At 41.2% G+C, this 27,892-nt stretch overlaps 1 protein-coding gene and 1 pseudogene across 1 annotated transcript; one reads left to right on the top strand and one right to left on the bottom strand.

The window, feature by feature from the left end:
• The first annotated feature begins 1,801 nt into the window (after positions 1 to 1,801).
• LOC145655848 (homeodomain-interacting protein kinase 1-like) lies at positions 1,802 to 8,908 on the top strand (annotated as a pseudogene).
• A 3,940-nt stretch (positions 8,909 to 12,848) lies between these two features.
• LOC145655847 (ubiquitin carboxyl-terminal hydrolase 37-like) lies at positions 12,849 to 15,488 on the bottom strand. Its single transcript, XM_081709313.1, has 8 exons — positions 15,468 to 15,488; positions 14,891 to 15,173; positions 14,760 to 14,799; positions 14,368 to 14,538; positions 13,989 to 14,120; positions 13,740 to 13,866; positions 13,445 to 13,581; positions 12,849 to 13,014 (listed from the first exon to the last, which is right to left on the bottom strand). The coding sequence occupies exons 1-8, from the start codon at positions 15,486 to 15,488 to the stop codon at positions 12,849 to 12,851; spliced, it is 1,077 nt and encodes a 358-aa protein (XP_081565439.1).
• Positions 15,489 to 27,892: the final 12,404 nt, after the last annotated feature.

Raw genomic sequence — 27,892 nt, 5'->3', positions numbered from 1 at the left:
TAGTTCAGCAGCTAAGCGCATATCTGAATCAGAACCGAATGCATAAAGGATGTTGAGAAACTTTCTCTCACTTAATCCTGACAAAACAGAGGTGCTTCTATTAGACACAGAGACAGCTAGATCCTCTAATTACTCAATGAACCTCAGTGAAATCACAGTCACATCTTCCCTAACAGATAAAGATCTTGGAGGTATCATGGATCCCAGTCTCTCATTCGAAGCTCATGTAAATAATATTTCTAGGAAGGCCTTTCTCCACCTTAGGAACATTTCTAAGATTAGAAACATGCTCTCCTCACATGATGCAGAAAAGCTAGTCCATGCATTTATTACTTCAAGATTGGACTATTGTAATGCCCTACTATTAGGCTGTACTACTAAGTGGTTAAACAAGCTCCAGCTAGTTCAAAATGCAGCAGGCAGAGTGCTCACTAGAACGACAAAATCTGAATCCATCACGGCTATCTAAGATACTTTACATTGGCTCCCAATAAAATTTCATATTGGTTATAAAATACTTCTAATTACCTACAAAGCATTGAATGGTCTTGCCCCACAGTTCCTTAGAGAACTCTTAGTTCATTATAAACCACCATGTCTGCTTAGATCGAAAGGTGCAGGTTCTTTACTTGTACCAAGACACTTTACTTGTTTTTTCATTTTATAATTATATTTTTCTCTTTAAATTGTTATTATTGTGGTGACTGTTGTCGGCCAGAGGAGGATGGGCCCACCGTTTAGTTTTAGTTCCTCTCAAGGTTTCTTCCTCATGCTCTAGTGGGGTTTTTTCTTGCCACTGTCAGCCTTGGCTTGCTCACTGGTGGCTTGGACTTGGACATTTGTAAAGGTGCTTTGTGACATCTGTTCTAAAAAGCGCTATATAAATAACTTTTGATTTTGATTTTTGATTTGATCCCCTGAGGAAAAGCCAGAGTAGCTCCCACTCTGAGGCAGATGCTTCCTCTGTGAGCCATTTCCCACCACTGGATGAGCCCCAGAGAGAGCGAAGGATCCGCGGCCCACAGGCTGCTGTCAGAGAAGAGCGGCCCCACTTCAGGCAGGTGGCAAAGAGCTATAATTACAGAGCATACCTAAAAATACACAAATGGCATGCTTTGGAAAAATAAATATAAAAATTAGTGAGGGTCACCCTGACAGCGAATACATTTGTTTCTGTGTTTTTAAAAGTTGATTTTATTAATGAAACCTGTTTAGCATTACCGATATCATAACACCAGGTATGTACACCGTGTTCTAACGCTGTTTTAGGGAGAAGAAGAAGGGGAGCTTGACTCTGGTGCAGTCTCTGGCCCAGAACCACACCGACATCCTGCTTCCCAAGCTCCACGATGTGTGCCTGACTGTGGTCCAGAGGGGCCCTCTCAGGGACAAAAGATTCTCTAATCAAATCATATAAACAATGGCCCAAAAAGGAGCTTCGCATTTTGCTGTCCGAGCTGGAATTGCTCTGTTTTGTGACCAAAATGGTTCTAACCTGATGAAGAGTCAATTTGGAATGTTCTAGCGAGGAATATCTTGTCCTTAAACATGGTAGGTAGTACAAACTGATGCTTTTCCTTCTCTGACACACCAAGTAAATCTGCCACATATCGGATGAGTCCGATCGGCGTGTTTAAACAGGCACATCCCCATGGAGTGCCTGAACACCTGAGCCCCATGTCCACTGTCTCAGTTGAAGAATCTGAGCTCCATGGTGTCGCGTGCTTCCATGACAACACTGGCGCACATGTCCACCGACCTGTGGAGGGCCATGGACGCCAAGGCGGAGTTGGTTGCCTGCATGCTGCCGCACAAGGCGGGCGAAGGCAACCTCTTCATCAGGGAGGACAAGGACCTTGCGCTCGGTGCCATGGTGCAGAGCTGCTCGCCCACTCAGGTCATTCATGCTCTGCTGGCCGGGGAACTCAGGAAGGATCACCTCACCAACACCCCTATAAATTTGTTTTGAAAACGGTCATGCAGCCATTTGACCAAAATAAATTACACTGCCAAAAGAGACTTTTAGTAGAAGACAGAAACACATTTATAGTACAGCAGAGCCCTGCTACTACGAGGCAGTAATAGTGGAATCTAGACGCTATAATAGGTTCATAATAATTACACGCTATAATAGGTTTCCAATGTTGGGCAGTAGTTTAGCTGGGGCCTGGGAATATTGACATACCTATCGATATCTTGGTGCCCTTTTTTTTTTTTGGCTCCTCCTACAGGTCCAGCAGTCTGTGATGTCATCCCACGATAGATCAGGAAGCAGCTTCCTTCGTCACCAGCTCCCTGACCAGCCCTACCATTGGCCCGTGGCCTACTCGCTCGGCCAGAGGAAAGCCTGTATCCTTACCTGTGAGAGGAAGAGGAACACGGAGAGACATGAGGGATTCGGACATTGAACATCAGCTCGATTATTGAACTTGATTATTGTAGTTTCTGGGCTTATTGTTTGTTTTAATGCCTTCATTTTTTTTAAAAAATAGTGTTTTTTACAAACAGACTAACAAACTGTATTAAATGTATCTCAAATGCAATGTGTGATTAATGTGTTTAACAAGTTGATTGTTGTATTTTGAATTCCATGGGAGGTGTAACTATAAAAAATAGTTCTTTGGCACTTAGTGGCAGTATTTGTTCAAAACACATGTAACATCAAGCTCTTATGTAACCTTTATAGGATCTTCACCTCAGACTTTGAATTTTGGCTTAATTTAAAGGGATATTGTGGGCTAATTGGAGCTAATTCTATAACTATAGTAGTGAACTGTATTACTACAGAGAAATCTTTTTGGGATTGTGTGTGTTTAAAATAGAAAACAAAAATTGAAACAGGTAATTTATCAGGTTTCAGATTTCCTGTTCTGCTGGACTGAGGGCATGTTGCTATATTGACAAAATCCAAGTAACTGCAAAATCTTTAAATAGTACAATATATAAACACAGGCAGTGGTAGTTCAACGGTTAAGGTACTTGACTTGTTCTCGGAAGATTGCTGGTTCACTGCCACGTTGCCACTGTTGGGCCCCCGCGCAAAACCCTTAACCCTCAATTGCTCAAATCGTACTCAGTCATAATTGTCGCTTTGAATAAAAGTGTCAGCTAAATGACATAAATGTAATCAGCACAGTCAAAGATTGATTAACCACACTAAGTCCAATACTAAGAGACTGGTACAGTGGATGAGGCACAGAGCAGGATACAGCACTATTTTTTGCTTTCCATCAGCAAGTGCTACCTGGATGTAGTCTTGCTACTTGGGGATTTTGCAGGCTTTGACTCCTTGGGTGTGTGATGAGGATTTTGCTTCAGTTAAACTCCTCATGAACATGTCTGACAAACCTGCATGTATGCTCTACCAGGACCTCATTGAATACTTCTCTTTCAATAACTTGGAGCATATGGTTTTTGCTTTGCTATTTCTGACATAACTGGGCAACATTTTACATTTAATGTATATATGGAATTCACAGAATCTATACCATAATACTGTAAAGAAATAGTATACTTTATACATTGTAGCTAGTCCATGCTAGAAGCTCCCAAACAACTCCACATAAACTTCAGCTCAAATAAGCCTCTTCCTTTCCATGATGTCCAAACGTATTGGCGTTCAAATCATTCTTATAATAAATGGGAAGCTGATTGACAGCACGCGGACCTTTAAACGGTTAAAAGGAGAACTAAATAAGACAAGTGAAGGGTCTACGTTTTCATCTAAACCTCCTCCATTTGTTGAAACACCTGCCAATCACGCCACTTGCCCAGGAAACATATGAAGTAAATAATAGTCACCCACCCCACTTTTTATGTAATTGAATTTTCTTTGACAAAATCTGAAGTTATCTTATACTGGAAGCATGTTTTAAAATGCCATTTAAAATGACAGGCACGATTGTTGTGGAAATTTACCAGCAAAGCACGAAATATTTAGCGTGGGATTCTGGAGAACGGATGCATGTAGACGGCTGAAATCGGTAAGCAGGTACATGTATTAGTTCTAAGAAATGTTATGTTGATAAATGTAGTACTTAATATTCGATGCTATCAAGTGATTTATATGAGTCTGCCAGTTTGGGCCTGTAGGTGCAGCAGGCGGACAAGCAGACACTACAGTTTTGATTATGTCTGGACAAAGAGTAAAATAAATGTGAGCTTTTATCTTGTCCACTGGCGAGGTTCAATACGTGCACTTGAAATTCCATTTTATGACGTTACACCTGTCCATGTCACCTTGTTGCCATGGAACGAAGAGTCCGTAGAGTAGCGAATTGATATTTGGTGGAAATCTTCTCACTCCGGTCGATATAGCGTGCTAATAATTTCAATTCTTTAAATTAAGAACCACAGAACAACATGGATGATCATGAATTATATCCGTTCGGTTTTCTTGAGCCTTCTTTCCGTAAGGTTAAAGGTGGGAAAATAATCAACACTGAGGGTAAGTTATGAAGTTAACTAGCGGTTAGCTTTAGCGTTAGCTAGCTAGCGTTAGCTAAATCATAGATCGTGTTTTGTTGTTGTTGTTGTTGTTGTTTTTTAATCTGCTGTTTTAGTTTTAATTTTGAATATAGCCCCTAACTAGATCTGCATAGCATTCCTTTGGTTAGTGGCCCTGTTTTCATCTTTCCCTAAAGGAATATTCTCTTCCCCTTCAGATTCCTCCAGTGGGATCGCCAAGAAAGTAAAATTCGAGAGCAATTACTACCTGCGGAGTCCTGGTCCTCGGATTCGGCCGGGGACGCCCTGGCCCTCGGATCCAGGGTTCAGTTCAACCGATGGCTTACCTGCCCTGGTCTTTTCCCCCTCTGGAGCCTCAGACAAGGCTGCGTCGTCGTCCAGCCAGCGGGGAGAAGACGCCCGTCAGAAGCGGTGCAGCCTGAAGAGGAAGAGAGAAGGGGAACACAGCAGCGACAGCGTACAGATCCTGGAGGATCTCTACACTCCTTCGTTGTCCAAGCGCGTGGCCAGGAGCGGAACAACCACCTCTTCCACCCAGTCCATTGCGTACTCCGGTTGTACCGCAGATAGCAGCAAATCGATAAGTGATTGCGAATACCAGCTGGTGCAGAATGAAATCCTCTGCTCTGCCTCCAACAGCTACGAGGTTCTGCACTACCTTGGTTGTGGAAGTTTTGGCCAGGTGGCCAAATGCTCCAAGAAGGACACCAATGAAATGGTTGCCATCAAGATCCTGAAAAACCATCCATTCTTTGCTCGACAGGGTCAGATCGAGGTGGGAAAGTTTTGCCTGCTTTTTTGGAGCTTTTGATATGGAATCAGCTGTAGCCCCGATTCTGTTTGTTGGTATCAGATGTGCTAACTCACACTGTGGAATCTGTATACAGCCAGGGTAGCACAAAAACACTTGTGTTTGGTATCAGCACACTAGTTCTAATTTTCAAAGCATCAGTAGGAACTAGTTCAGATAACACATCGACAGCTTGAAGCTTACTATAAAAAGAAGGCTTAGCTACAATTGCATAAGCCATACCTGTTTGGATGTGTATTAAAAAAAAAAGTGCAGAAAAATTAAATCTGTCTTTCCTCATTTGCTCTTCCTCAGGTGAGCATCCTGAGACGGCTGAGCAGGGAGAACGCAGACGAGTTCAACTTCGTGCGTGCGTATGAGTGCTTCCAGCACAAGAAGCACAAGAAGCCTCTACGACTTCCTGAAGGACAGCATGTTCAGCCCGCTTCTGTTGAAGTGCGTCCGGCCCGTGCTGCAGCAGGTCGCCAAAGCGCTCATGAAGCTGAAGAGCCTGGGCCTGATCCACACCGACCTCAAGCCCGAAAACATCATGCTGGTGGACCCCGTCAGGCAGCCGTACAGGGTCAAAGTCATCGACTTCGGCTCGGCTAGCCACGTCTCCGAGGCCGTGTGCTCCAGCTACCTGCAGACCAGATACTACCGGTGAGGGACACGTGCTGAGGCGTGTTAGAAATAAGTGTGCACTTGTTGCACTCGAGTGTGCTTTAGAGTAGAGCTGCACATTTTGGCAGTTGCGATGACCCTGCTACACATTAAAATCGTGATAAGCATTACAGTTAACTGGAGCACGACTGATTCATATTTGATTTATAAGTGGTTTAATTTTAGTGATTCATGTGAGTGCTGTTATTTAGCAAAATACCTGATGAACCCTCTTCAATGTCTGAGATTAGTTAAGATGCTCCGAGTTGCAGGCTTTGGTAATATTAGTATTGGTCATGTCTGTACAAAACTGCTGTTGCATTGTAGCTATACCGTTAATTAACCGTGTTGTTTACCGAGTAACAGTGTTTAACTGCATTGATACTCTGTATTTACTTAATGGAAAACAGAACATCATTGTAGTGTCAGTGCATTTTTGCATATAGTTCCATGTTAGAATAGTGGGTGTGTAATGTAAAGTGGTGTGTAGGGGGGAAAAAAAAACCTGGACTCATCAACAAAATACTATTTAAACCTTTTACATTTTCATGAATGAATTCAGCACCGTTTGTGTTAAAGCAATTGCCGCCGAATCACCACAAACTACGGAATCAGCCGAGACTTATTTCATGATGGCGATATCTGTGTTTTTGGTCTAGGTCACCTGAGATCATCCTGGGTCTCCCTTTCTGCGAGGCCGTGGATATGTGGTCGCTGGGCTGTGTCATCGCCGAGCTGTTTCTGGGCTCCCCCCTGTATCCGGGAGCCTCTGAATATGATCAGGTAAGCACACGGGCCTTTGAGCTGTGCCTAGTCTTTTTCACGCATCTTGGGCTTGGATTCACGGAGCTCTGTAGAATTTCGCTGATTTGGGGTCGGTTCTTTCACTTTCTTTTCACACTTTTCTCACTGTGTGATGAAGACGTAAATCTTGTTTGTGAAAAGAGTGGCGTAGTGTTGCTAATGGAAATGGCCGTTCTTCTAACTATGCAGTTTGTTAGGGAGTCCATAATGGCTAGCAAGGAAGAGAGTGAATGTATGGTTTGAGCTTTTAGCTACTGCTTTGGCTAGCTTATTTTTAGGAATAATATAAATAAGAGTTTCTATGGCCTGTTTTTCTTTTCTTTTTTTTTGATACATGCATTTTGAAAATGGAAGGATGAACACAAAATAAAGTCGTAATCCTCTTGCCGTGTGGTGTCTCTGCAGATCCGTTACATCTCCCAGACGCAGGGCCTACCAGCAGAGTACCTGCTGAGCGCAGGGACCAAGAGCAACTATTATTTCCACAGGAGCCCTGACTCCAGCTGCCCCCTGTGGAGACTCAAGGTTTGCCAGTCTTTCAATGCCAAATACCATGTGTTTGTTTCATAAGGGATGTAACTTAATGATGTCATGTAACTTTATGGTGGAGCTGAATGGTTGATTTTTTTCTTTCCTTTTTCTAGACGCCTTCAGAGCATGAGGCAGAGCATGGCATCAAGTCCAAAGAGACACGGAAGTACATTTTCACCTGTCTTGACGACATGATGCAGGTTATTTTGGCTTTTGTGAGAACGTGAGAAACAGCTTCCACGGCTCACGTTGTAGAGCAGGTTGAGCAAGGTGCTAGCTCAAAGGTCGAGCGTTCGTGCCGTTATAATGAGGAACGCACATGAATCGCTCTGGAGAACGGCGTCTATGAAAGGCAGAGCAATGCATAGTAACTTGCTGCAGAACTTGCTGCGTCTTAGGGGGATCGGTGCCCTCTGCTGGTGTTTAATATGACTCACCCCTGGGTCTCTCGCGCAGGTCAATACGACCAGTCTGGAAGGCGCAGACGTCTCGGCGGAGAAGGCAGACCGGCGGGAGTTCATCGACCTGCTGAACAAGATGCTCACGCTGGACGCTGACAAACGGATCACGCCGATGAAGGCCCTGAAGCACCCGTTTGTCACCATGAGCCACCTCCTCCAGTTCCCTCAAAGTGCCCAGTGAGTTGTTCCAGGCCTTCCAATCTACATGTCACAGTTTTTAAAAAAAATTAAGGAACACCATCTTAATTTACAAATCCAAATGGTAGTACTGTAACTTGCCCCCCGCCCGTGTCTCTCTCTCTCTTTCTCTCTCTCTCTCTCTCTCTCTCTCTCTCTCTCTCTCTCGCTGCAGTGTGAAATCTTGCTTCCAGAAAATGGAGATCTGCAATCGGCAGTGCACAGGGTGTGATGGCAGCAAGAGCCTGTTTGGCAGTGGGGGTGGGGCGGGGGGCGGGGCCAGCACAGCTGCCAACCTCAATGACACCTTCAGCAGCTGGCTCGCCCAGCACAGCCAGGTGGGACAACCGGCACAGCAGGGCGGGTTCAAGAGGTCAAAAGATCGCCAAGCAGAGAGCCGGGCTAGGTACTCCCTGCTTCTTATTGCACTTTTTAATGGTTGGCATTAGCGCTAAAACTCCACACTAATTCAGTGCAAGGGAACCCTAGAACAGGACTCGAGACCTACTGGTCTAGTGTGTGGGTCTGCATAGTGGGTACAACTGTTGTAACAAGTGCTGGATGGCTCTGTGCCATCACACTTTGGTGATAGGTTGTGTGTGTTCACTCGAGTGTGCAGTGTGTGTTGAGAGTGTTGGCGTGCTCCTCTGACCCTGTGCCAGACCTGTGTCCTCCCCCGTGCATGGCATGGGCGACGCATCGGAGCCCATTATCATCTCTGACACGCCCAGCCCAGCTATGAGCGTCATCATCATCTCCAGCGACTCGGAGGACGAAGATGACACCAAAGTCCAGCCCACCAGGTGCCCTCGCCTCGTCTTTTTAAAGCCATTATGAAATCCTTCCTAACACTTTCCTTGCTGTCACTCATCTTGTTGTTTAACCCTTCCTTCCCTTCCTTGGCCCCAACTCCCAGCTGCGGCGGGCGAACGTCATGAGCTGCGTGACGGCGCAGCACTCCGACATGTCCACATACATCCCGCTCAGCCCCAAGTGTCTGCCCAAGTTCGTGTAGAGCGCCACCAACCTGCCCAAGTGTTTTTTTGTTTTTTTTTGTTTTTTACTTTGAATAAAAAACTTTGAATTGAAGTCGCTGACTGTGCCATGCCTTTCTGTGGGAGGCCCCATTTTTAACATTTTTTTTAACAATACCCATATTTTTATACATTTATATTTTGATGTTGATGGTTTTGGTTCTGTGTGAAGTTAAAATATTTTTTTATGCTGCACTTGGCCTCAATTAATGTATTTTAAACATATTGGATGTGAGTCCTTGACCAGCATGTCAATAAAGCTTCATCCAGTTGCTCTTGTCATAATGTGTTCAGTTCTTCTTAAAAGGGTAACATCGCAATTCTAAATTGTATTACAGTAAAGCAAAACATTAAAGGTTATTTGGTTGTACTATTCTATTGATCCTATAGTCAGTGGCTATCAATAAGAAATGATCAAGCACAGTTTTATTGGGTGTGTGTCTGGAAAGAGAACTACAGCTCCCGGCGAGATTTTTGGTTCAAGATTAATCATCATGCAAATTATTGTGATTAATGCTTTGTCTGTTTAATGAAACTATTATACTATAAACCTAATATTTTAATAGGGCTGGCAACTTTCTAGATCCGATTACTACACGTGTGTGAAGTACAGGTGCTGTAGCTATACAAAATACAAATGTCCACAGTAGCCTAATTATAATATATGCATCCAAAATAAACACCAGAAGCCTGGACTAATGCTAATGTACATAAGTGCATTAAATCTAGGTAGGACTGCTCGATAGGTAGGATAACAAAACATTTGTCCCGCCATACAAAAGAAATGAGAGCGTGATAAGGACTCCAAGTCGCCACCAGATGGCGCCCGAAACCGCTTAAATGTATTCCAGTCGGAGATGCCTTTTACCTTAACATGCCAGGATACACACTCACTGGATGTTTAAGCTTTCGAATGGGTCAGCTATGTTTTTATAGTCCGGAAAGATTTTTTATTATTATTAATCAGTTAAGTAATTCAAGCTGTTGCATTTTGCTGAGTTGAGGGAATATTGCATAACCCTGTACTAGCCAAATAATTAGATTTGATGTGCTATTTTGTGGATTAATACCATACCTGGCATGGTTTTAATGGCACATGGTCAATACTTGCTGTCAAAATACAGAGGTTCATAAGGACCTCCTTCCTTCATAAGGAGACTCCTGTTTTTGAAACTGTTTCGCGCTAACACCACTGTTTCTGCATACTAGCTCTTACTGCTTTTTTGCAACATGTTTATTCTTCGCCGTTAGCGATAGTTTTATCTGTGAGAAGTGTAGATGAATTGCTGTTCTGTGACGTGGGAGACAAGGCAGGATGCAAAGACGAGCCGTGGTTCACATGAGACAGATGTTTATTAACACACAAAACAAAATGAAACCAAACACGAAGAACATTAAGCACTAACATCGGAGGCTTGTCGCTTTCAGAGTCCTCTGACCCGGTCTATAAACCACAGGAAGGATCCTCATGGCGGGCCTCCTCCACCTCCACTGATGGATCCTCAGAGCGGTCGGATTCGGTGTCTGACCTGAGGCCGACGTCAACATACTCCTCACTCCTGCTGTAATCCTCCTGGTAGTCCGTGGGGGGATAGTAGGACCCTGCAGAGTCTGACCCTGGATATTGGTAGTCGTAATCGTACGGGTCCCGGTAATCCAGTGAAGGTAGGCAGGACTCTGCAGCATCTGATCCTGGACCACCACCAGGGCCCCCCCAAAATCCTCCAGAGATACTCTCCCCCGATGTGATGACAGGGAGTGTTCCCACAAGTATGGAGGATTCTCCTGCATGGGTTGGGTAGAAGCAGCTACACTGCTTCTTCCCCTTTTTCTTCTTTCCCTTGGCTCGAGGCAACCTTCAACGGTCGGTGTTCCTGTGACGTGAAGCCGGATGCAAAGATGAGCTGCGGTTCAGATGCCACAGACGTTTATTATCATACAGAACAAGACAAAACCAAACACGAAGAACATTAAGCATTAACACTACTTAGAACATAACAGGCAGTCTTAAAACACAACAAAGCAGCATACATGGGGTCAAACACTGACAAACAACAACAAAACAAGGGTTTAAATATGTGTGCTCACAATTAAAAGAACTATAGACAGATGCTGGTTCACTCCTAACATCTGCAAATTAAAATACAAGTTGGTTATTCCTCAAAAAGGACTGAAGCTCTTCCTCCGTCAGTGAAGCACCCTGGTAGTGTTCTCATATGTGGCGATGGAAGTGACGTCCATGTAAATAGGTGTTTAATCCCTGCCATGTGCTACTTGGAAAAGAAATTAATCTTTTAGTATGAACAATGTTGGGGATAAAGAAAGGGGACTTGTACATCTCCAATAGCGATTAGAAGACAATAACTGACACTAGGACACCTCATCTAAATATGTTGACTTGACAAGTATAGTATTATTCATGTTATACATCTATGGGTTAAAAATATGGAAAAAGTGTTTTAACAAGAACGCCAGAGGGGGCATTTACTATTTTGTGGAGAATAAAAAATGGCTCATTTTAATGGGTTAAAATTTTTTAAATTCTTTTGCAGAGAGGGAAGGGTGAAAGGACTGAGAAAGAAGGTTAGCACCTGCCAACCGGTGCTGGGAGTAGGCCTCACTCACCTGTCATGCACAAGAGACCTGCAGTCCCAGGGCACAGTAAAGGCTAATTTACTCCCTACATATAAAAGCTTGTAAAACTTGTTTCTGTTAGAGTGCTCCTAGACTGAGGTACCTACATTCCCAAGTCTGAAAGGTGAGATTCTACCTGTGCACGTAGAAAATCAGGTAGGCTGTTTTTGTCCTGCTCTTCAGGATGGCTGGCTCAGTGCTTCTTGATACTTTTAAGTCACTGAATGACAACCAGCTCTGTCCTTCTCCCTCAGCTGTGTCACTGATATAGTGGCCTGTCGGAGTAGTCGGTGGTCCTTAGTCATTTAATAGTTTCTACTGCACGTGTATAAATAATGTCAGATTACTCACCATGGTCCATGCTGTCACCTAAATGAGAAACCACCGCCTGGAGTCTGTAGGTGCCAGTGGGTGCACATTCCTGCAACAAACAAATACATCTTTTTTTTCATACGATTAACTGAAAACGCATCACGGATCGAACGCCATCTCTGTATTAACAGGCCTCTTTCATTCTCTCTCATTCTGTCTCTGTGTCTCTCTCAGCCTGTATCTCTCTTCTTTTTGGTCTCTCTCTCTCCTCACCGGTAGGCTTACTTGCTGTCCTCTAGCTCCCTGTCCTTCTCCTCTCTCATTTACTACTGATGGGTTAAAAGAACTTAGTCATTATGGCAGATACTTATACACAGCCGTATTATCACTCCACTGTAAGAAAATGGCACAACTCTACCTGGCTGGGGACTGGAGTTTTCCCCCAGTTTATCATTTTGCATTTCTTGCGGTTTGTCCTGGGTTCCCGCTGCTCCACTGAGGACAAACCACAAAGCCATTCAGTCGGCATTTTGTAGCTAAATGGGAATGGGTGGACAGAGAAGTATGTGGGCACGGGTTGATGGTACGAGCTCACCTCGACTGCTGCCTGAGAGAAGCCACCCCAGGAAGGGCAGAGAGATCCAGCTCGGACGGGACGTCCATCACGTCTGAGAGCTTTTGGCCCAGCATGTCAAACCGCTTAAGGTGGAGGACGAAAATACTGTTCCAAGAGGAAAAGTGACTTAAGGACTGGAAGTGTGTGTGAGTGGAGGAGGGTGTGTGTGTTGGACTGGTTTAAAACTCATTCTTTAAGGTCATCTACGTCAGACGAGACTCACCGTGGCAGTGTGAAAAACTCCACCTCTTCAGTTGCCTCGCAGCCTGCTTCACACTCACAAAAACGCTCCAGTAGTGTTGGCTGAAAAAAGAAAGAGACCCTTTCATTGAGAGTGATAAAATCAAAATGGTAGCATGTCATAACTGTATTCTCTCCTTTACAACACAGTAATGAAGCCTTATCCAAAGAGGGTGTGTGAGGTGACCAACCTTAAAGTAAGTGTGTAGGCTGTCGGTCGTAGCAGGGCTCAGATTTACAGAGAGGTGGTTGTAGACATCCACTCTGCAGCTCTGCTTTCCACAGCTTTCACAAAATGGAGAACAGAAATGTTACAACATTTGCACAGAAATAATCTCCTGCATCCCTTATACAGTGTGTGAGTTATCACATGCTAATTTGCTCAGTTTTACAAGTAGATAACATCTTATCTAATGTGAAGCATCAGAGCAGAAAACATTTAGAATGCTCAGTCCATGTCTGTTATGTTTTCCCAAACTCACACACTCTCTGAGATTTGAAAGCTATGTGATGAATACAAGCTGAACTTGTGAGCATTTTACATGTTCATATTTAAGTTATGTATGTTATGAAACTTTCATGAATACTTTAAACAGAGATGTCCGGAGAAAGCGCCTACTCTCGGTGAGAAAATGTACTTTAAACAAACACGTTAAGACTGGTTAAGACCAGTCCATTAACACAAAGGAGATATGCAACAGTGATACCTAATTACCTGGTACATGTGAGCACAGACTTGATATGAAACTCAAAGTTTGCCACAGGGCAGATGTAAGAGAAGAAAGAGGCCCTGAGTCTCTCTCCCTCCTCTTTCAGCTGCAGTAAGCAGAGCATCAGGAACTCATGAGCATCCTGTGGAGGACAGCACAGGAGAACATCAGAGGAGGATTTGCTCCTGGACTTCAACAGCAGCACGGTGAGAAAACAAAGGTGGCCGTGTGCAGTTCCTGCAGGGTACTGCGTGAGGTTCTGATGTGTTCTGAATGGCTGAGGGGGCCATTTAGCTGGACCTGTTCATAGTCCTCTTCGAATGCAGGGCAGCGGGCTGAAACACACTCAAGCAGGGCTCCCAGGAGCTGCACCTTCTGCTTTGTGCTGCGAGTGGTGAGCCGGGCCTGCTGCAGATCTGAAAAACATCTACACACAGCAACAGGGAGACCAAGTGGTTTATATCTCTGAGCATCACAGCACCTCCTTAAGCACTCATGATTAAACAGTTCATTTAGACCCATGTGAAGCCTCTGGTTCTGAACGGGTACCTGAGCATCTGGCAACTAGAAAGATCCATCAAGCAGGATGACTGAGCTCTGATGGGTCTCCAGAAGCAGGAGATACTCAGTAGGCACTGCAGAGTGGCGTTCATATAGCAGCTGTTCCCAATGTTGGGAAACCTAACAGGTCATCCATGTTAAAAATAGATTTAGTGCACAAGCTCTGAAACATCCAGGCCACTACATGTCAGTATAATGGCTGTTTCATAATGTGAAGAAGAACTGCTAAATGACTTACTGCTCATTTAATTACAATATGTTTGTATTTGTATAGGAGAAAAAGACTGAGCTTCACCTGTGTAAACTGTAAAATCATCTACTCTTAATAGGCTGTGTAGTAAAACGCGGTGTGTATTCTCGTCTTTACCCGAGCTGCCGAATGTTGAGGTGTTCGACAGCGGAATGGATGGGGGTGTGGCCTTGGCCCTCACCCTGACCAATCTGACGCCTCCTTTTACTCCTGAGGACGTGCAGCAGCTGTCGCAATAAATTCTGCGGCTGAACACGAGTGTCTGCTTGCATCAGAACAGCCGGAAACCTGAGAGACAGAAAAGAAGGGAGAGATGAATACACAGTGGCCAGTTATGCACAAAATGTTCACATAACAACCCTTAGACAGATAAAGGTGTGAAGAATGAAAAAGACAATGATGTTTTTTCTCGTTTTATGCCCCAAGGAAGTTACAATGGCAGTGCCATTGGGTAACCACCATGCCACACTTTTCTCTGCCACGAAGATGAATTTTGATAATGTACCCACCTCTCAATGCGCACGGAGTCCACATCTTTATCTGCAGCCTCTGTATAGAGAACAGAAACTTGGAGTAAATGTCCTTAACCAAAAACAGACTATGCATTTGAACAACATGATCAAATCTGCTGAGCTCTAACCAGGAACAATCACTGCTGTAGTCCTGAGCGACTCATATGAGGAGGAGGAGGAGGCTTGACCAGGAAGGCACGACTGGGTAGAAGAGGCATTGTGGGATATGTCCACAGGTGAAAAGGAAGAAGCAGTACTGAAGATCAGGGACCCCTCAGAGGAAGAGGGGCAAGAAGTGGAGGTGGTCACATTCGCGGCGTGACCGTCTAATGCCACGCAGGAGTCAGACACTTTGGAGGATGAGATTATGTGTCTCCACCAACTTCTATTCGTTTTCTCCTTCTTCTTTTTCTGTAGAAAAGCATTGTAGAAACGTATTGATTTGTATATGAAGTATTATCGCGACTTAGCGATATCTCGGTATTCTTACAAGAATCTCATTTTGATTTAAAAAACAAAACTAAACTTTTTAATCATCTGCATTTGCGCTAGTTTTTTTAACAGGAAAATGCTAATTAGTTACGCACTGTAACGGCCCCAGTGCCGCTGCTCAAGGAACAGGACGTACAGACTCGCTCCACGGAGACGTTTATTAACGATTATTAACATACGATACAGACACCGGCACTCACGTATAACACAAACTGTGACCGTGAACACGAGCATGATCAACGACTGACAATAAGGCACACACTAACAAGGGTTTAAATACATACAAACATGACAAGAGTAAACCGATGCAGGTGTGTGCTGAACAACATAGGCAAGGTTACGCACGAGACAGTCAACGAAGAACTCCCAGTGCACGCGGCGGGCCATACCACGTGACCAGTGGAAGCGTTCCGTGACATGCACAATAAATCTTAATCCTTTTCAGATTATCGTATTTAAAATCGTTCCCAAAGTGTAGGAAAAAACATACATACCTTCATACACGAGCAAACACAGCCCATCCTGTTCGAATCTGTGATCTACTCGATTAGAGAATTAAGTAAAATATCAAATATGGTTTTTACAGGTCCTTTAACTGATATTCGCGATACAGCGCACCTCATTGTTTTGTTTTAAAACGGAGTTTTGACTCTTAGATGTTATGAATATGTATTATTTCGTCATTACTGATGCAAGTTCTCAGTTCTCATACGTTGTCACCCTCTTGAAAATAAATATTATTTACGTGTGTGTGTGTGTGTGTGTGTGTGTGTGTGTGTGTATGCGTTTCAAACGTTAAGATTCTTTAACTTCCGCAGTATAGTTTGGTAAATTCAGGTAGCGTAATGTTTTTTCCTAAAATCCTCACTGTCTCGCCCTGTGGTAAGGAGAAATGTTTCAAATATGACAGGTTACGTTTTATCATAGATAACTGGCTACAAAGTTACATTTGCGCCCTAATTTCTCTAGACATACATCTATAAGCATTGTTACTTTAAGAAGCAATTAGTCTTGCGCTCTGGCAAACGTGTGCACCTGTAAATAATTACAATTATTTTAATGTACAACTTATTTTATTGTATAACCACACTGTAAATAGAATCCATAAGAATGTATTCAAAGCCAGAGTTGTAACGTTCAATTATTTTTACAGGTAGAGGATTACTGTGCTTCTACTATCTCTTAGCAACAAGTGATTTTTTTTTCTTCAGTATGACATGTGGGATAGTTTAGGGAACCTGATTTTTTTGTTAGATAAATATGTGTGGGTTATGACCGTTAAAAAGACCTGAACAAAAAAAATGTTTGGATTTTTATTCGCTGTCACCTTTCATCACGGGCAACATAAAAAATCACACTACTGCAATATCGCTAACATGTTACTGGCATGCAAATAAGACACCTGAGCACAGAGAGAAACCCAGTGTTATGACTACAGTTGACATTGGAACTAGCTAGATAGCTCATATTAAGACACTTCTTTGGAGAACACGTGCTAAAGTGTTTTCCCCACAATCTATATGCATAATTTATTTGCCAACTGTGACCAGAGAGAGAACATAGCTAGCTACCTTACTCACAGCCTAGGACTTGAATGGATTTTGATGAGGACTGCATATGCCTGGGATCAATTCAAACACGTCATGACGATGATATAAAACCTGATGAAACAAGCTTGACAAGCAGCAGTTCCGTTTTTCCGTGAAAGTATCAAGCACAGATGAAGACGTTTCTATGGTTATCTCGGTTTTATAAATATTAGCCTATAGAGTTGGGCTTAGTACGTGAATAAAAGATGGAATTAAACATGCATAAATTACGGTGTCCTGGAAAACCCATCGTGCTGCAAATACACAAAGCATATTCATCAAAGTGGTAACACACTTTAGAAATGCGGTGCAAATTTAGAAAACGCATACAACTTCAGGAACAAATCCTGTCACAACACAACGGAAGTGCTGTTTCCGGAGGACACGGAAAGGGGTGGACTTCTATGAGATTAGCGTGAAGTCTATTGGAAGTAGTGACAACTGAGTAAAAAGGGTTGGTTTTTTTTCCAGTTACCACGGTGTTATCAAGGGTAGGTATGTGATACAGAATGGAAGACCGACCTATTCATGCTCTGCATTCTTGCATATTTATTTATACATAAGGCAGCCTTAAAAACATGGGATGGAAATCCCATTTAACACAATATGCACTGTTTTACAGTCAGAGTGAAATAAGTAACATTCTCCTTTTAATATATATATTTTAAATGTTAAAATTCTTAACTATGTCAGTTAAGCTGCCAAAAATGCCCCTTTTGAAATTTGTATTTCTAATGTCACAAGAACACTTTATTTACCTATCTCTGCCTATTCAGCCTATAGAGGTTTAGCACACCCACTTAAATTGCCTTTCTCAGGCATTTCAGCTCTGAGTACCTTTTGAAAGCGTTAGGATTGCTCTGCTCCACTGCAGACTTTCTCACTTTAGCAAACAAATGTCCTCAATACATTTATCCCTCTCATTGAAATTCATATCTTTAGGTTCCACCTGTAGATATGAGTAGAAATATTGTTGAACAGTATTTAAATACATTTAATTGAAATATGACTTTAATTACATTTTGATACATTTGTAATTTATAATTTGTATTGGACTGGAAAGGAAACAAATACAATTTTTATCGCATAGCCGTTATCACATAGCCTGCAGGCCTAATGATGTAAAAATGTGCCCCCAAACATCAAATGTTCAACAGAAATAACAGGACCTGACACACTAAGGTACCGTAGACCCATTCAAATTGTGCTATTGGAATAATAAATTCCAATGCGCTCAGTCATTTTAGCTAGTGTTGATTTTGATTCTCGCCACAATTATACTAATAATCAGTGTTACAACTCAGCATGCAAAGTCACCGAACAGTCGACTGTTAATTCTATAGTAAGGAGAATGTAAAACAAACAAACAAAAAACCCACCAACAGTATTTTTTTTTCCTGTAACTGACAAAGATTGCATATGCTAAATGTATGTGTCCTAAATATATTCTAAATACATTTACATTAGTGTTTTTAATTAATTTCTCGAACATTTGTTGAAATGCATTTGTAATTTATATTCAGAGACATTCAGTGTACTTAAGTACAAGCATTAAATTAGCATCACTGTTCACCATAGCCGTTTTTCCATTTTTTGTGGCTTTTGTCCCCTGCCTCAGTTTGGCTTTAAATCATTTGTCTTGGTTCTACTTTACTTACTATGGCTGATTCAGTTCCCTCAGTAGTCAAGTAATTCTTCATTAAATCCTTTCTTCTAGTATCTGTTTAAAAAGTAACAGAAAATGTCTTATTAGCGTTGTATAGATACTTAGAACACTTCTACGTAGATCTCTCTCTCTCAGACACACACACACACACAGTTCATCCAAGTGGTGGCTGTGGTCAGAACTTACCCTTAAAGAAGTCATCCTCTGAGGTCGTGTTCCTTCTCTTAACACCCTTCCGACAGCAGCAAGTGAACAATAGCACAAGCTGCATGAATATTCTGGTAGGGATCTTGTCTTTTCGTTTTTCTTTTTCCCATATTTACCAAATGTGCTTTTCCTTTTGGTCCAATCTTCCTAGGATATTTTCTCTCAAATTACATGGAGGGACTGACATGTTCTAAACTGCCTGTTATACCTTTACCCAGGGATGTTCTATAGGATTAAGATCTGGGGACTGTGAAGGCCAGGGAAACATTGAAAATTTGCTGTCTTGATACTGGAACAAATCCGTGATTATACAACCCTTGCGGCAGGGTTTCTTGTCTTGTTGAAAGTGTCCTTCTGCCATAGTTTAAGCAGCTACATGAAGGGATGCACTTGGTCACAATACATAGGTAAGCCCTTCTGTTCAAACATCTACTGATTTCAGAGGACCCATGGTGTGCCTTCAGACATGTTAGTTGGAGCAACAGCATTGTATCTGGCTGCAATTTGCTTGACCGTGCACCACTTGATCATCAGAATGATTCTTGATGTCATCCTCTTCTGATCACTTTCAAAATATTGGTCCTGGCTAGTCTGTTCCATGCCTCGTTCGCAGTTGGCTTCGCTCAGACCACTTGACTTTCCCATTCTAATGTTTACATGGTGTTTTTTGCAATTAGTCAAAACTGACCTTTCATGACCTTCATTATAAACTTTTCTAAGCAGTCATGACCTCACCCTGTCATAATATGTACTATTAGATCTTCCCTGTGTCCAAAGTGATCTCATGGCAGGAATTTTCCAGCCAACCATTTCCAAGTCAAGCCAATTCAAGCAGAAATGCCAATGAGAGCGTTTCTGATTAACTCCTGTCATTGTACTAAGTCGGTAAGAAAGGGTTAGCTACATAAAAATAAAAGTGAATGACTTAAAAGTTTGATCATTTTAACTGAATCTATATTTTATGGAATGGTGTAATTAACCTTCATTATAAACTTTCCTTAGTCGTCATGGCCTGTCCCTGCCAGAATATTTACTATCAAATCTTCCCTGTGTCCAAAGTGGTATCATGGCAGGAATTTTCCCAAGTGTTTACATTAAAGGAATCTGACTATACTGATTACTCTTCGCCAGCTAACAGCAAATAAAAGATGCTGGATTTTGGATTATGTGAGTATATAACACGTGACTGTGTTTGTGTCAGAGAAGGGAGAGGAGAGGCTTTGTCTCCAGCCTCCCGCTGCTTGCCGCTGTTCAGCTTCTCACTCCTGAGATCCTTCTCGCTCTCCTTCTCCCCATTGCGTCCCACTCCGCCAATGCTGCTGCAACTTCAACCGCTGACAAAGTGCACCAGCTCAAAGCGTGGTCTAGAGCCAAATTTGAACACGGGCATCTTCCTCATTGGCTCATCTCCTCAGAGGGGCAACACATGCACAGTTTCAGCTCCTATCGATACCCACGTAGAACCTTATAAAATCAAACTGACAATGACAAGGAAACCATATTTTCAACACCTCCAGCACAAGTAGTAGTTTTTAGCAATGCACTACTTTTAGTGGTTGTTGAGCATCTGGAAAGAATGCAAGTCACCAGGGTAACATCATCAAGAAGCCCTTTTAGACTTACTTCCATCAGATGAATTCGGCCTCTTTTTTGCTTCAGTATTTGGGACTAATTCGTAGGAGGGCATTTTGCCAACATGAATCCCCTCTGCCATGTCATGCACTCTCTGCATCAGTTGTGGGCCATACCTGCTAGACCAAACATTTACATTCTGAATACTTTGGCTGAAGTTGTTAAAATGTTAGTATAAAAATCAACACTTTTAGCTGTATCTTAATTTCAGGCTGATTTAACAAGTAGATAAGCTAACGTAGTGAGCGGTTGTCTTGGCTTGTCCTAATGGCAGTCAGGGGCCAAAACACTTACTGTAACACTTTATACTTATAACGCACTTTCCTTAACTATTACAGATGCCGTTTAACAATGAGTTCTATTTTTAAAATCTGGAAACAGCAACTCAGCACAGAAGGCGTTAGACCCTACCTGCATGCTAAGAACACATGGTTCACTCAGACCATCGATAGAGACAACAGCTGATCTAAGTCTCTTGCTTCGTAATTTTCAACATGCTTGTTTATGAATAACTTTCGAGCTAACCACTGCTTATCGCTTTCAAAGTTTTGTCAGAATTTATTGATATGAAAGACTCTTGTCATGCTGATAATTGTCTGCTAGGACCAACTGACAATGTTATTGCCCCGACATACGCCCGGTGAGAAAAGCATTGTGGGAATTTCAAATATGGCCTTTGCAATGCTCGGTTTGCCTGCTAGTGCCTGATCTTCGTGCAGAGAACGTCCAGCTTTGGTCACTTTCTATGCAGAATTCGATACGCTTCAAGATTGGTCTAATGGGCCAGTCATTGCTCATCCTCCGCCGCACATGTTCAGTCGACAGAGGGTGGATTTTCGTCCTGCTCTGTCTCTGTCCCATTGTCAAATGCGCTAACATTTGCTGAAATTGAATCTTTTTAATTCTATGGCAGGGGTAACTGCCTGCTACGAGCTGCCATAGCTGCAGGTGTTTGGTGACTAGACCAGTCAGCATGCAGGAGTCTGCCTATGTTCAGTTAGAACAGGCATCAGTAAGACAAGACTCGCTGTACTCACTCATTATCTTAATACTGTTCATTAAATTAAGTCAGCAGTTTATATTGAGTTTACGTCATTTGGTACGACGACTCTACAGTCTTGAATTGATTTCTGCAGTGTAATATGGATATGAATGTTAAAATGTTCTATTACAGAACACGACACCTGTTGCGTTTTATATTGGTAAATCTCTGATATGACCGCTGTAACATAAAGTTGCGGTTATAAGTACGTGAAACATTTTGATCGGCTGAAATGTAGATGTATGTACATGCAATATATTTGTGATTATGTAAATCAAACAGCTATTCTTATTCTTATGGCTAGCTAAATAGATTGCAATTTCGTCGTCTTCAAGGCACGGCATGGTGTTTATTCATTCTTTGGCATACAAAATGACGCCTTTTCACGTTGTGGAACTACAAATATGGCGGCCTTTTTTCTTTAACGTTTTAATGACGTAAAAGCAGAGTCTCACCGTAAAGTCGGGCAGGAGCATCTGGACTCAATTATTTCTTCGTATCTTTCCCCATCTAGCGGTCAATAACGGGTAGTCTTAAATTGATTTCTATCGCGTAATACTTTGGATATAAATGTTTAAATTTCCTGTTGCAGAACAGACAAAGTATAGTCAACCAGTTCTAACCTTTTGATAAAAACTTGAACTTCAAAGTAGGTGAATCTATTTCCTTAAACCAATCAGATCACAGTTCATTTACATAACATCAATGCTTTGAGTGCTTTAGATATGAGAACATCACAGTGATCTTTCTGCTCACACATCAGTCAGTCTATAATTCTGTATTATGTGTTTCTATAGCTTCCAACTTTCATGAGTTCCTTGAATCTGTGGAGAAAAGTGCAGACCAATGTAGTTTCCTATTTGTGAACATTTATACATTTATTGTAATTTATCATTTAAATTTTTTATTACTTTTAATTTATAGACATAAGGACACAGAAAACAGTTCATATACTGAATGAATTGTTACAAGGTAATATTTTCTAAACTGTGTTTATCATATGTTTTTTATTTCTAAACGTTAATGCAGTGTGTTAATCTGTCACACCGAGGCAGAAGGGGTGAATCTGATATAGCCCTCTTCCATTGTCAACTATTCAGAGTCCTCCAGTGGAGCTCATACAACTAAAGAAACACATACAGAGGTCACTGGAGGTTCTAAGTTACATCTAAAGTGGTCTAGTTGTGACGTTGCAAGGATAAGCAGGATGCGGGGACGAGGCACGATGAAACACACTTTTATTTTTGCAAACATGCAAAACATACAACAAAGCTCAAACACTATGCACATCTCAAACACCAACACACGTACTATGACACACGAGACATATATACACCCAAGCCGATTACACATAACAGAACAGGCGAACGACACGAGAGGGTGTGGCAACACAGACGAACACATACACACCAATATGTTTGAGGAGGGGGCGGGGCCACAACATGACACTAAGCCTGTACACACTGTTCCAACACCACCCTGTAGGGCACCATCTCCATGGAAGTATATTTTTAAAAGCATGTTTGATAACCATATTTATACTGGAACGATTTAATCAAATGTATTGTGTTTTTTGTTCTTCTCTAAGACCTTTCGGACGCCGATATTCAGATTTGAGTCTGAGCAAGTTGCGAAAGCCACTGTGAGGGTTTCTGGGTGCTCTGGAGGAACACCCCGAAGTTGTACACCTGCACCAAACCTGAGACCCCTCTGCCCCTGACACAATTGCCCAGGAATGCGGGCATGTACCTAGACTATGAGGCTGGGCAGCTGTCTTTCTATTACATACTAACATATCTACATATTTATCGGAAACCTCTGGGAGAAGAAGCTGTATCCCCTCTTTGCACTGCTGGACAGACACACTTATGACACTGTACTCATCAAAAGCAGCACCAGAGATGCACTGAGTCATATCCCACTACAAACCTCTCAGGCCAGCTTGTTTGCACATTTTGTCATAAAACTTAAGATGTCAGTTGTTGCTGTTATATATAAAATTACCAAATTAAAAAATAAATAAATCAAAAAGTACTTGTGGCTAGACGAACACAGTCAATCACATAAACAAGATATAATGTCAGTAATGTTTGCGGCAGGTTTTTCAAATGTGCCCAGACTCATATTAAAAAATTTCCATGTTTCGACAGTTTGAAGGTGGCCATGAAACTAACAGTCTGGTGGAAATTCCACAAGATATCAAACTCCACACTCACACAAACTAGTCATTCTCCCATTTGGAACAATCCAGACTTTACCATGAACAAAAATATTAAACTTTACATCTTGGATAGAAAAGGGCATTACACACCTTAAACATATTTATCATAAGACTTCTTTCATGTCACGCCCACAACTAGCCCCAAAATACGGAATAGAAAGCACCCAGTTCCTACAATACCATCAGCTAAAATCACCTATGTGTTCAAAAATCAATTCCGATACCTACATCCATATCAGAATTTATAAACAAACATTCTTAATACAAAAAACCTATTATCTAAGATATACAAAATAATAGTGAAATCAAATCTCACAGTTACCCTCCCATCGAGACAATGGGAAGAAGATTTATTACCAGCCCCCGACGCTGCAGTTTGGATTAAAATGTGTAATAATAATTACCACGTGACAGCAACACTAACCTACAATGCATTCAGTACAAAATAACACAGAGTACATTATACTACACATTGGATGTTTAAAATTGGTTTCACAAGCTCAGCAATCTGTACATACTTTACTCAAAACACAGCTGACGATTACATTCACGCACAATGGCAGAGCACACCAATCAAGCAATTTTGGCAAGTCGTCATCACCAACATATACCATGCTTTAAATAACCATATCCATCCAACACCATCTTTATGTCTCCTAGGAGACATATCATCAACCAATATGACAGGATACTATGTATAACATTATTATATTCATATAATAAAAATATTATTGCAAAAAAACAGCAAACAAAAAAAAACATACTCATGAACTGGAAAACAAAAAATAATGTTAGTGTCACCCAATAGAAAAATCTATTGATAGACTATATATCTATAGAATAATTCTCAGAATTAATCAATAACAGAACCAATAATCTAGACTGGACACCTTTGATAAAATCCATACAGAGCGAATCAATAAACGATAAATATCACACTCTAATCCAACATACATGTACTCGCACATAACCACATATATATATATATATATATATATATACATACATACATACATACATACATACATACACACACGCACACACACACACATCATTCCTGTAATGGTGCAGATGGTGAATGCTTAAAAATATTCTATATACATTTTGCGTTTGTCTGTTCATCTGTCTGTCTTATTTTTAATAATAAAGCTCTAAAGGTCCTCTGATGGGGGGTAATACATTTATATATTTATTTCTCCAGATTTCTATCTCTGAGAGAAATAAAAAAGTCCTTTTACAAATTGCACCTCGTTGTGGACCTCGGCTAGGTTTACATTCCAAGTGATTATTTTAGAAATCAAGGGGAGGAGCTGCAGGAGTTGGAAGAATTAATTAGGAAAAAAGAAGTTATCAGAGCAATAGAGGAATTAAACATACGCAAGACTCCAGGAGCCGATGGTTTACCTGCTAAATTTCATAAGGTGTGCGTTAGTGAAATTGCTGATCTTCTAGCTGATGTTTTTAATGAAGCATTAGATGGGGGGCAATTGCATGATTCATTTTATCATAGTGTGATATCATTAATATATAAAAAAGGAGATCCTTGTAAGTTGGATAATTGGAGACAGGTTAACCCTATTGAACTTGGAGTACAAAATTTGTGCAAAAATAATTGTTAATAGGATGTCAGAAATATTGAATGCTATCATAGAGTTGGAACAGATATGTGCGATAAGAGGAAGATACATGTGGGATAGTTTAAGAGTAATAAGGAGTTTGGTTACTGAAGGGTCTGAGAGGGATTTTAATATAATAGTAAAGGATCAGAAAAAGGCCTTAGATTATATTTCTAGAGACTACTTATGGTGTACATTGGAACAGTATGGTTTTCCAGAGAGGTTTGTAAATATTATTAAATTATTGTATAGTAAATCAAAAGTACAAATTAATGTTAATGGTGTGTTAACTGAAGATTTTGAAATACATAGAGGGGTTAAACAAGGATGCCCATTGAGTGCTGCATTATATGTCATCGCTATTAGCCCACTATTATATAAAATTAAAAATGATCAGCAATTACAAGGTGTTCAAATGTTAGTTATGGAAAGATGGAAAATATCTGCGTACGCAGATGATGTGACGCCTTATGTCAAGAATCAAAATGAGTTTCATATAGTTAAGAGGCACTTTGAAATGTATGAAGTTGTGGCTGGAGCCACAGGTTTGATGGTAGTAAATGGTAGATGTAGCGGGAGAAGAAGGAGTGTGAAATTAAACTAGAATTGGGAAAATGGAGGGTGTCAAACTATAAGACTAGAATACAGGAGGTTAAGACCTTTGTTTTGTCGAAATTGTTGTTTTTGGCTACGGTTTTCCCTCCGGATGAGAAATGTATTAAAAGGTTGAATAAAATGTGTGTTTGTTTTATTTGGGGAAATAACAGAGAAGTGACAAAACGGGAAATTATGTACAAGTCGAAAGATAAAGGCGGATTAGGGGGAGTTGAGTTAGCTCGGAAATTAGAAAATGCCTTTTGCAAAAATGTAACGAAAGCTATATTTTGGAAAGCAATTTGGGTAGGAGATGTAAATCAGTGGAAAGAAAAGAGGCAAGTCAAGGAAACATGCTCCTTATTTTAAATTACTATATGGAGATTTTTTGTTTAAATATAGGCAGCTTAATATTGATTGGAATAAGTCCCAAAATAAAATGATAGATAAAACAATACAAGACTGTGATTTTGGGGGAATGTCAATTATAAGGGTCTGACAGTGACAGAATATGAAACCTGTGTTAAAAATGTGCAGTCTAAAAGTATCTCGGAAAATGTTCGAGATACTGCATGGCTTATATCTGTTGGAAGACTGCCTGTACGATGTATTGTGAAATGGAATTGTTTTGTTACAACAAAGGAATGTCCGATGTATAATTGCATAGCCGATGAAACGATAGAACATTTATTACTGCAGTGCACAAGGACTATTGAAATTTGGAAGAAAATTAAACGTATTGGGATTAAATGGGATCGTAACAGGAAAAGTATTAGGTATGGAGTGTTTAATGAGCATTTGACTGAGAATGTGAAGGACCTTTGTTGGATGATTGTTTGTGTGACAAATTCGAAGATTTGGAAAACACGATGTAAGATGATTATTGAGCAATGTATAATACCTGCAGAAATAGTTTTTAAACAGATTGTGTGTGAGTTAAAAAGGTTGAAGACGTTTGATATGAGAGGAAAAATTCCCTGGACTCTTTTGGACATATAAATGGATGATGTATACCTAATTTACAGATGTAAATTGTGTTGTTAATTATTAATGTATAGAGTGAAGGTAGTCTGTTCCCTCTGGTAGATATTGTTTGTGAGGTTTTTGTGATGGAGTGTTTGTATTGAATTGAATTGAATTTTCTTAATAAAGTCAATTTAAAAATGGAGAAAGGCGGTCCTAGAAACATTATTTATTTACGTGAGTTTCGAACAAGAGACTGGGATCCATAACTCCAAGATCTTTAACTGTTAGAGAAGATGTGATTGGGAGACCATTGAGGTTCATTGAGTAATTAGAGAGTGGAGACCTAGCTGACTCTGGGCTTAATAGAAACACCTCTGAATGTCTCTGAATGTTAGAAATTAATTAAAAATACTAATGTCAATGTATTTATAACGCATGCATTTAGGACGTAATTTTTTCAATCACAACAAAATATGTTGTTGTATTTTTTGCATTATGCTTACTAAAGAATTAACAGTCAACTGTTCAGTGACTTTGCATGTAGAGTTGTAACACTGCTTATTACTAGAACTGTGGCTAGAATCAAAATCAACGCTAGTGTCGTTCCTAAATCCCCAATCAGCTAGTCGTAAAGTTAACATTCAAATAGAAAATAAAGATACAGACTTCAGAATTAGTTAGAGAATAGCTGAGAGAATAGAATAAATTATCCGTTACTACCCCTGTCTTTTATCATCCCTCCATCCCTCCATCCCATGCCATCTCCCGCTATTATTTGCTTTTCTATTTTGTTCTGGTATCTCCTTATCTCTTTTTAAAAAAACATTGGCCAAAAGCAGCTGCATCATTACCTGGTTTGGGAACTGCACCACCTTTGACCGCAAGACCCTCCAAAGAATAGTGAGAACAGCTGAGAAGATCATTGAGGTCTCTCTTCCCTCCATCACCAACATCTACCTAACACGCTGCATCCGGAAAGCCACCAACATTGTGAAAGACCCCACACACCCCTCACATGAACTGTTCACCCTTTTGCCATCTGGAAGAAGGTACCGCAGCATCCAGTCCCGCACCTCCAGACTGTGCAACAGCTTCTTCCCAGAAG

Source organism: Electrophorus electricus, unplaced genomic scaffold (assembly GCF_041902795.1).
Source record: "Electrophorus electricus isolate QZ-2024a unplaced genomic scaffold, ASM4190279v1 Scaffold37, whole genome shotgun sequence".
In the NCBI taxonomy this organism is placed as follows: Eukaryota; Metazoa; Chordata; class Actinopteri; order Gymnotiformes; family Gymnotidae; genus Electrophorus; species Electrophorus electricus.
This window is presented reverse-complemented; position numbering and strand designations above follow the sequence as displayed.

Excerpts from the sequence above, each read along its gene's own strand:
- LOC145655847 (XM_081709313.1), bottom strand. The coding sequence starts at position 15,488 with ATGCTCGTGTTCACGGTCACA. Across the intron at positions 14,800-14,890 it reads TACAGCAGTGATTGTTCCTG|AGGCTGCAGATAAAGATGTG; the intron begins GTTAGAGCTCAG and ends TTCTCTATACAG. Across the intron at positions 13,867-13,988 it reads TCTAGTTGCCAGATGCTCAG|ATGTTTTTCAGATCTGCAGC; the intron begins GTACCCGTTCAG and ends TGCTGTGTGTAG.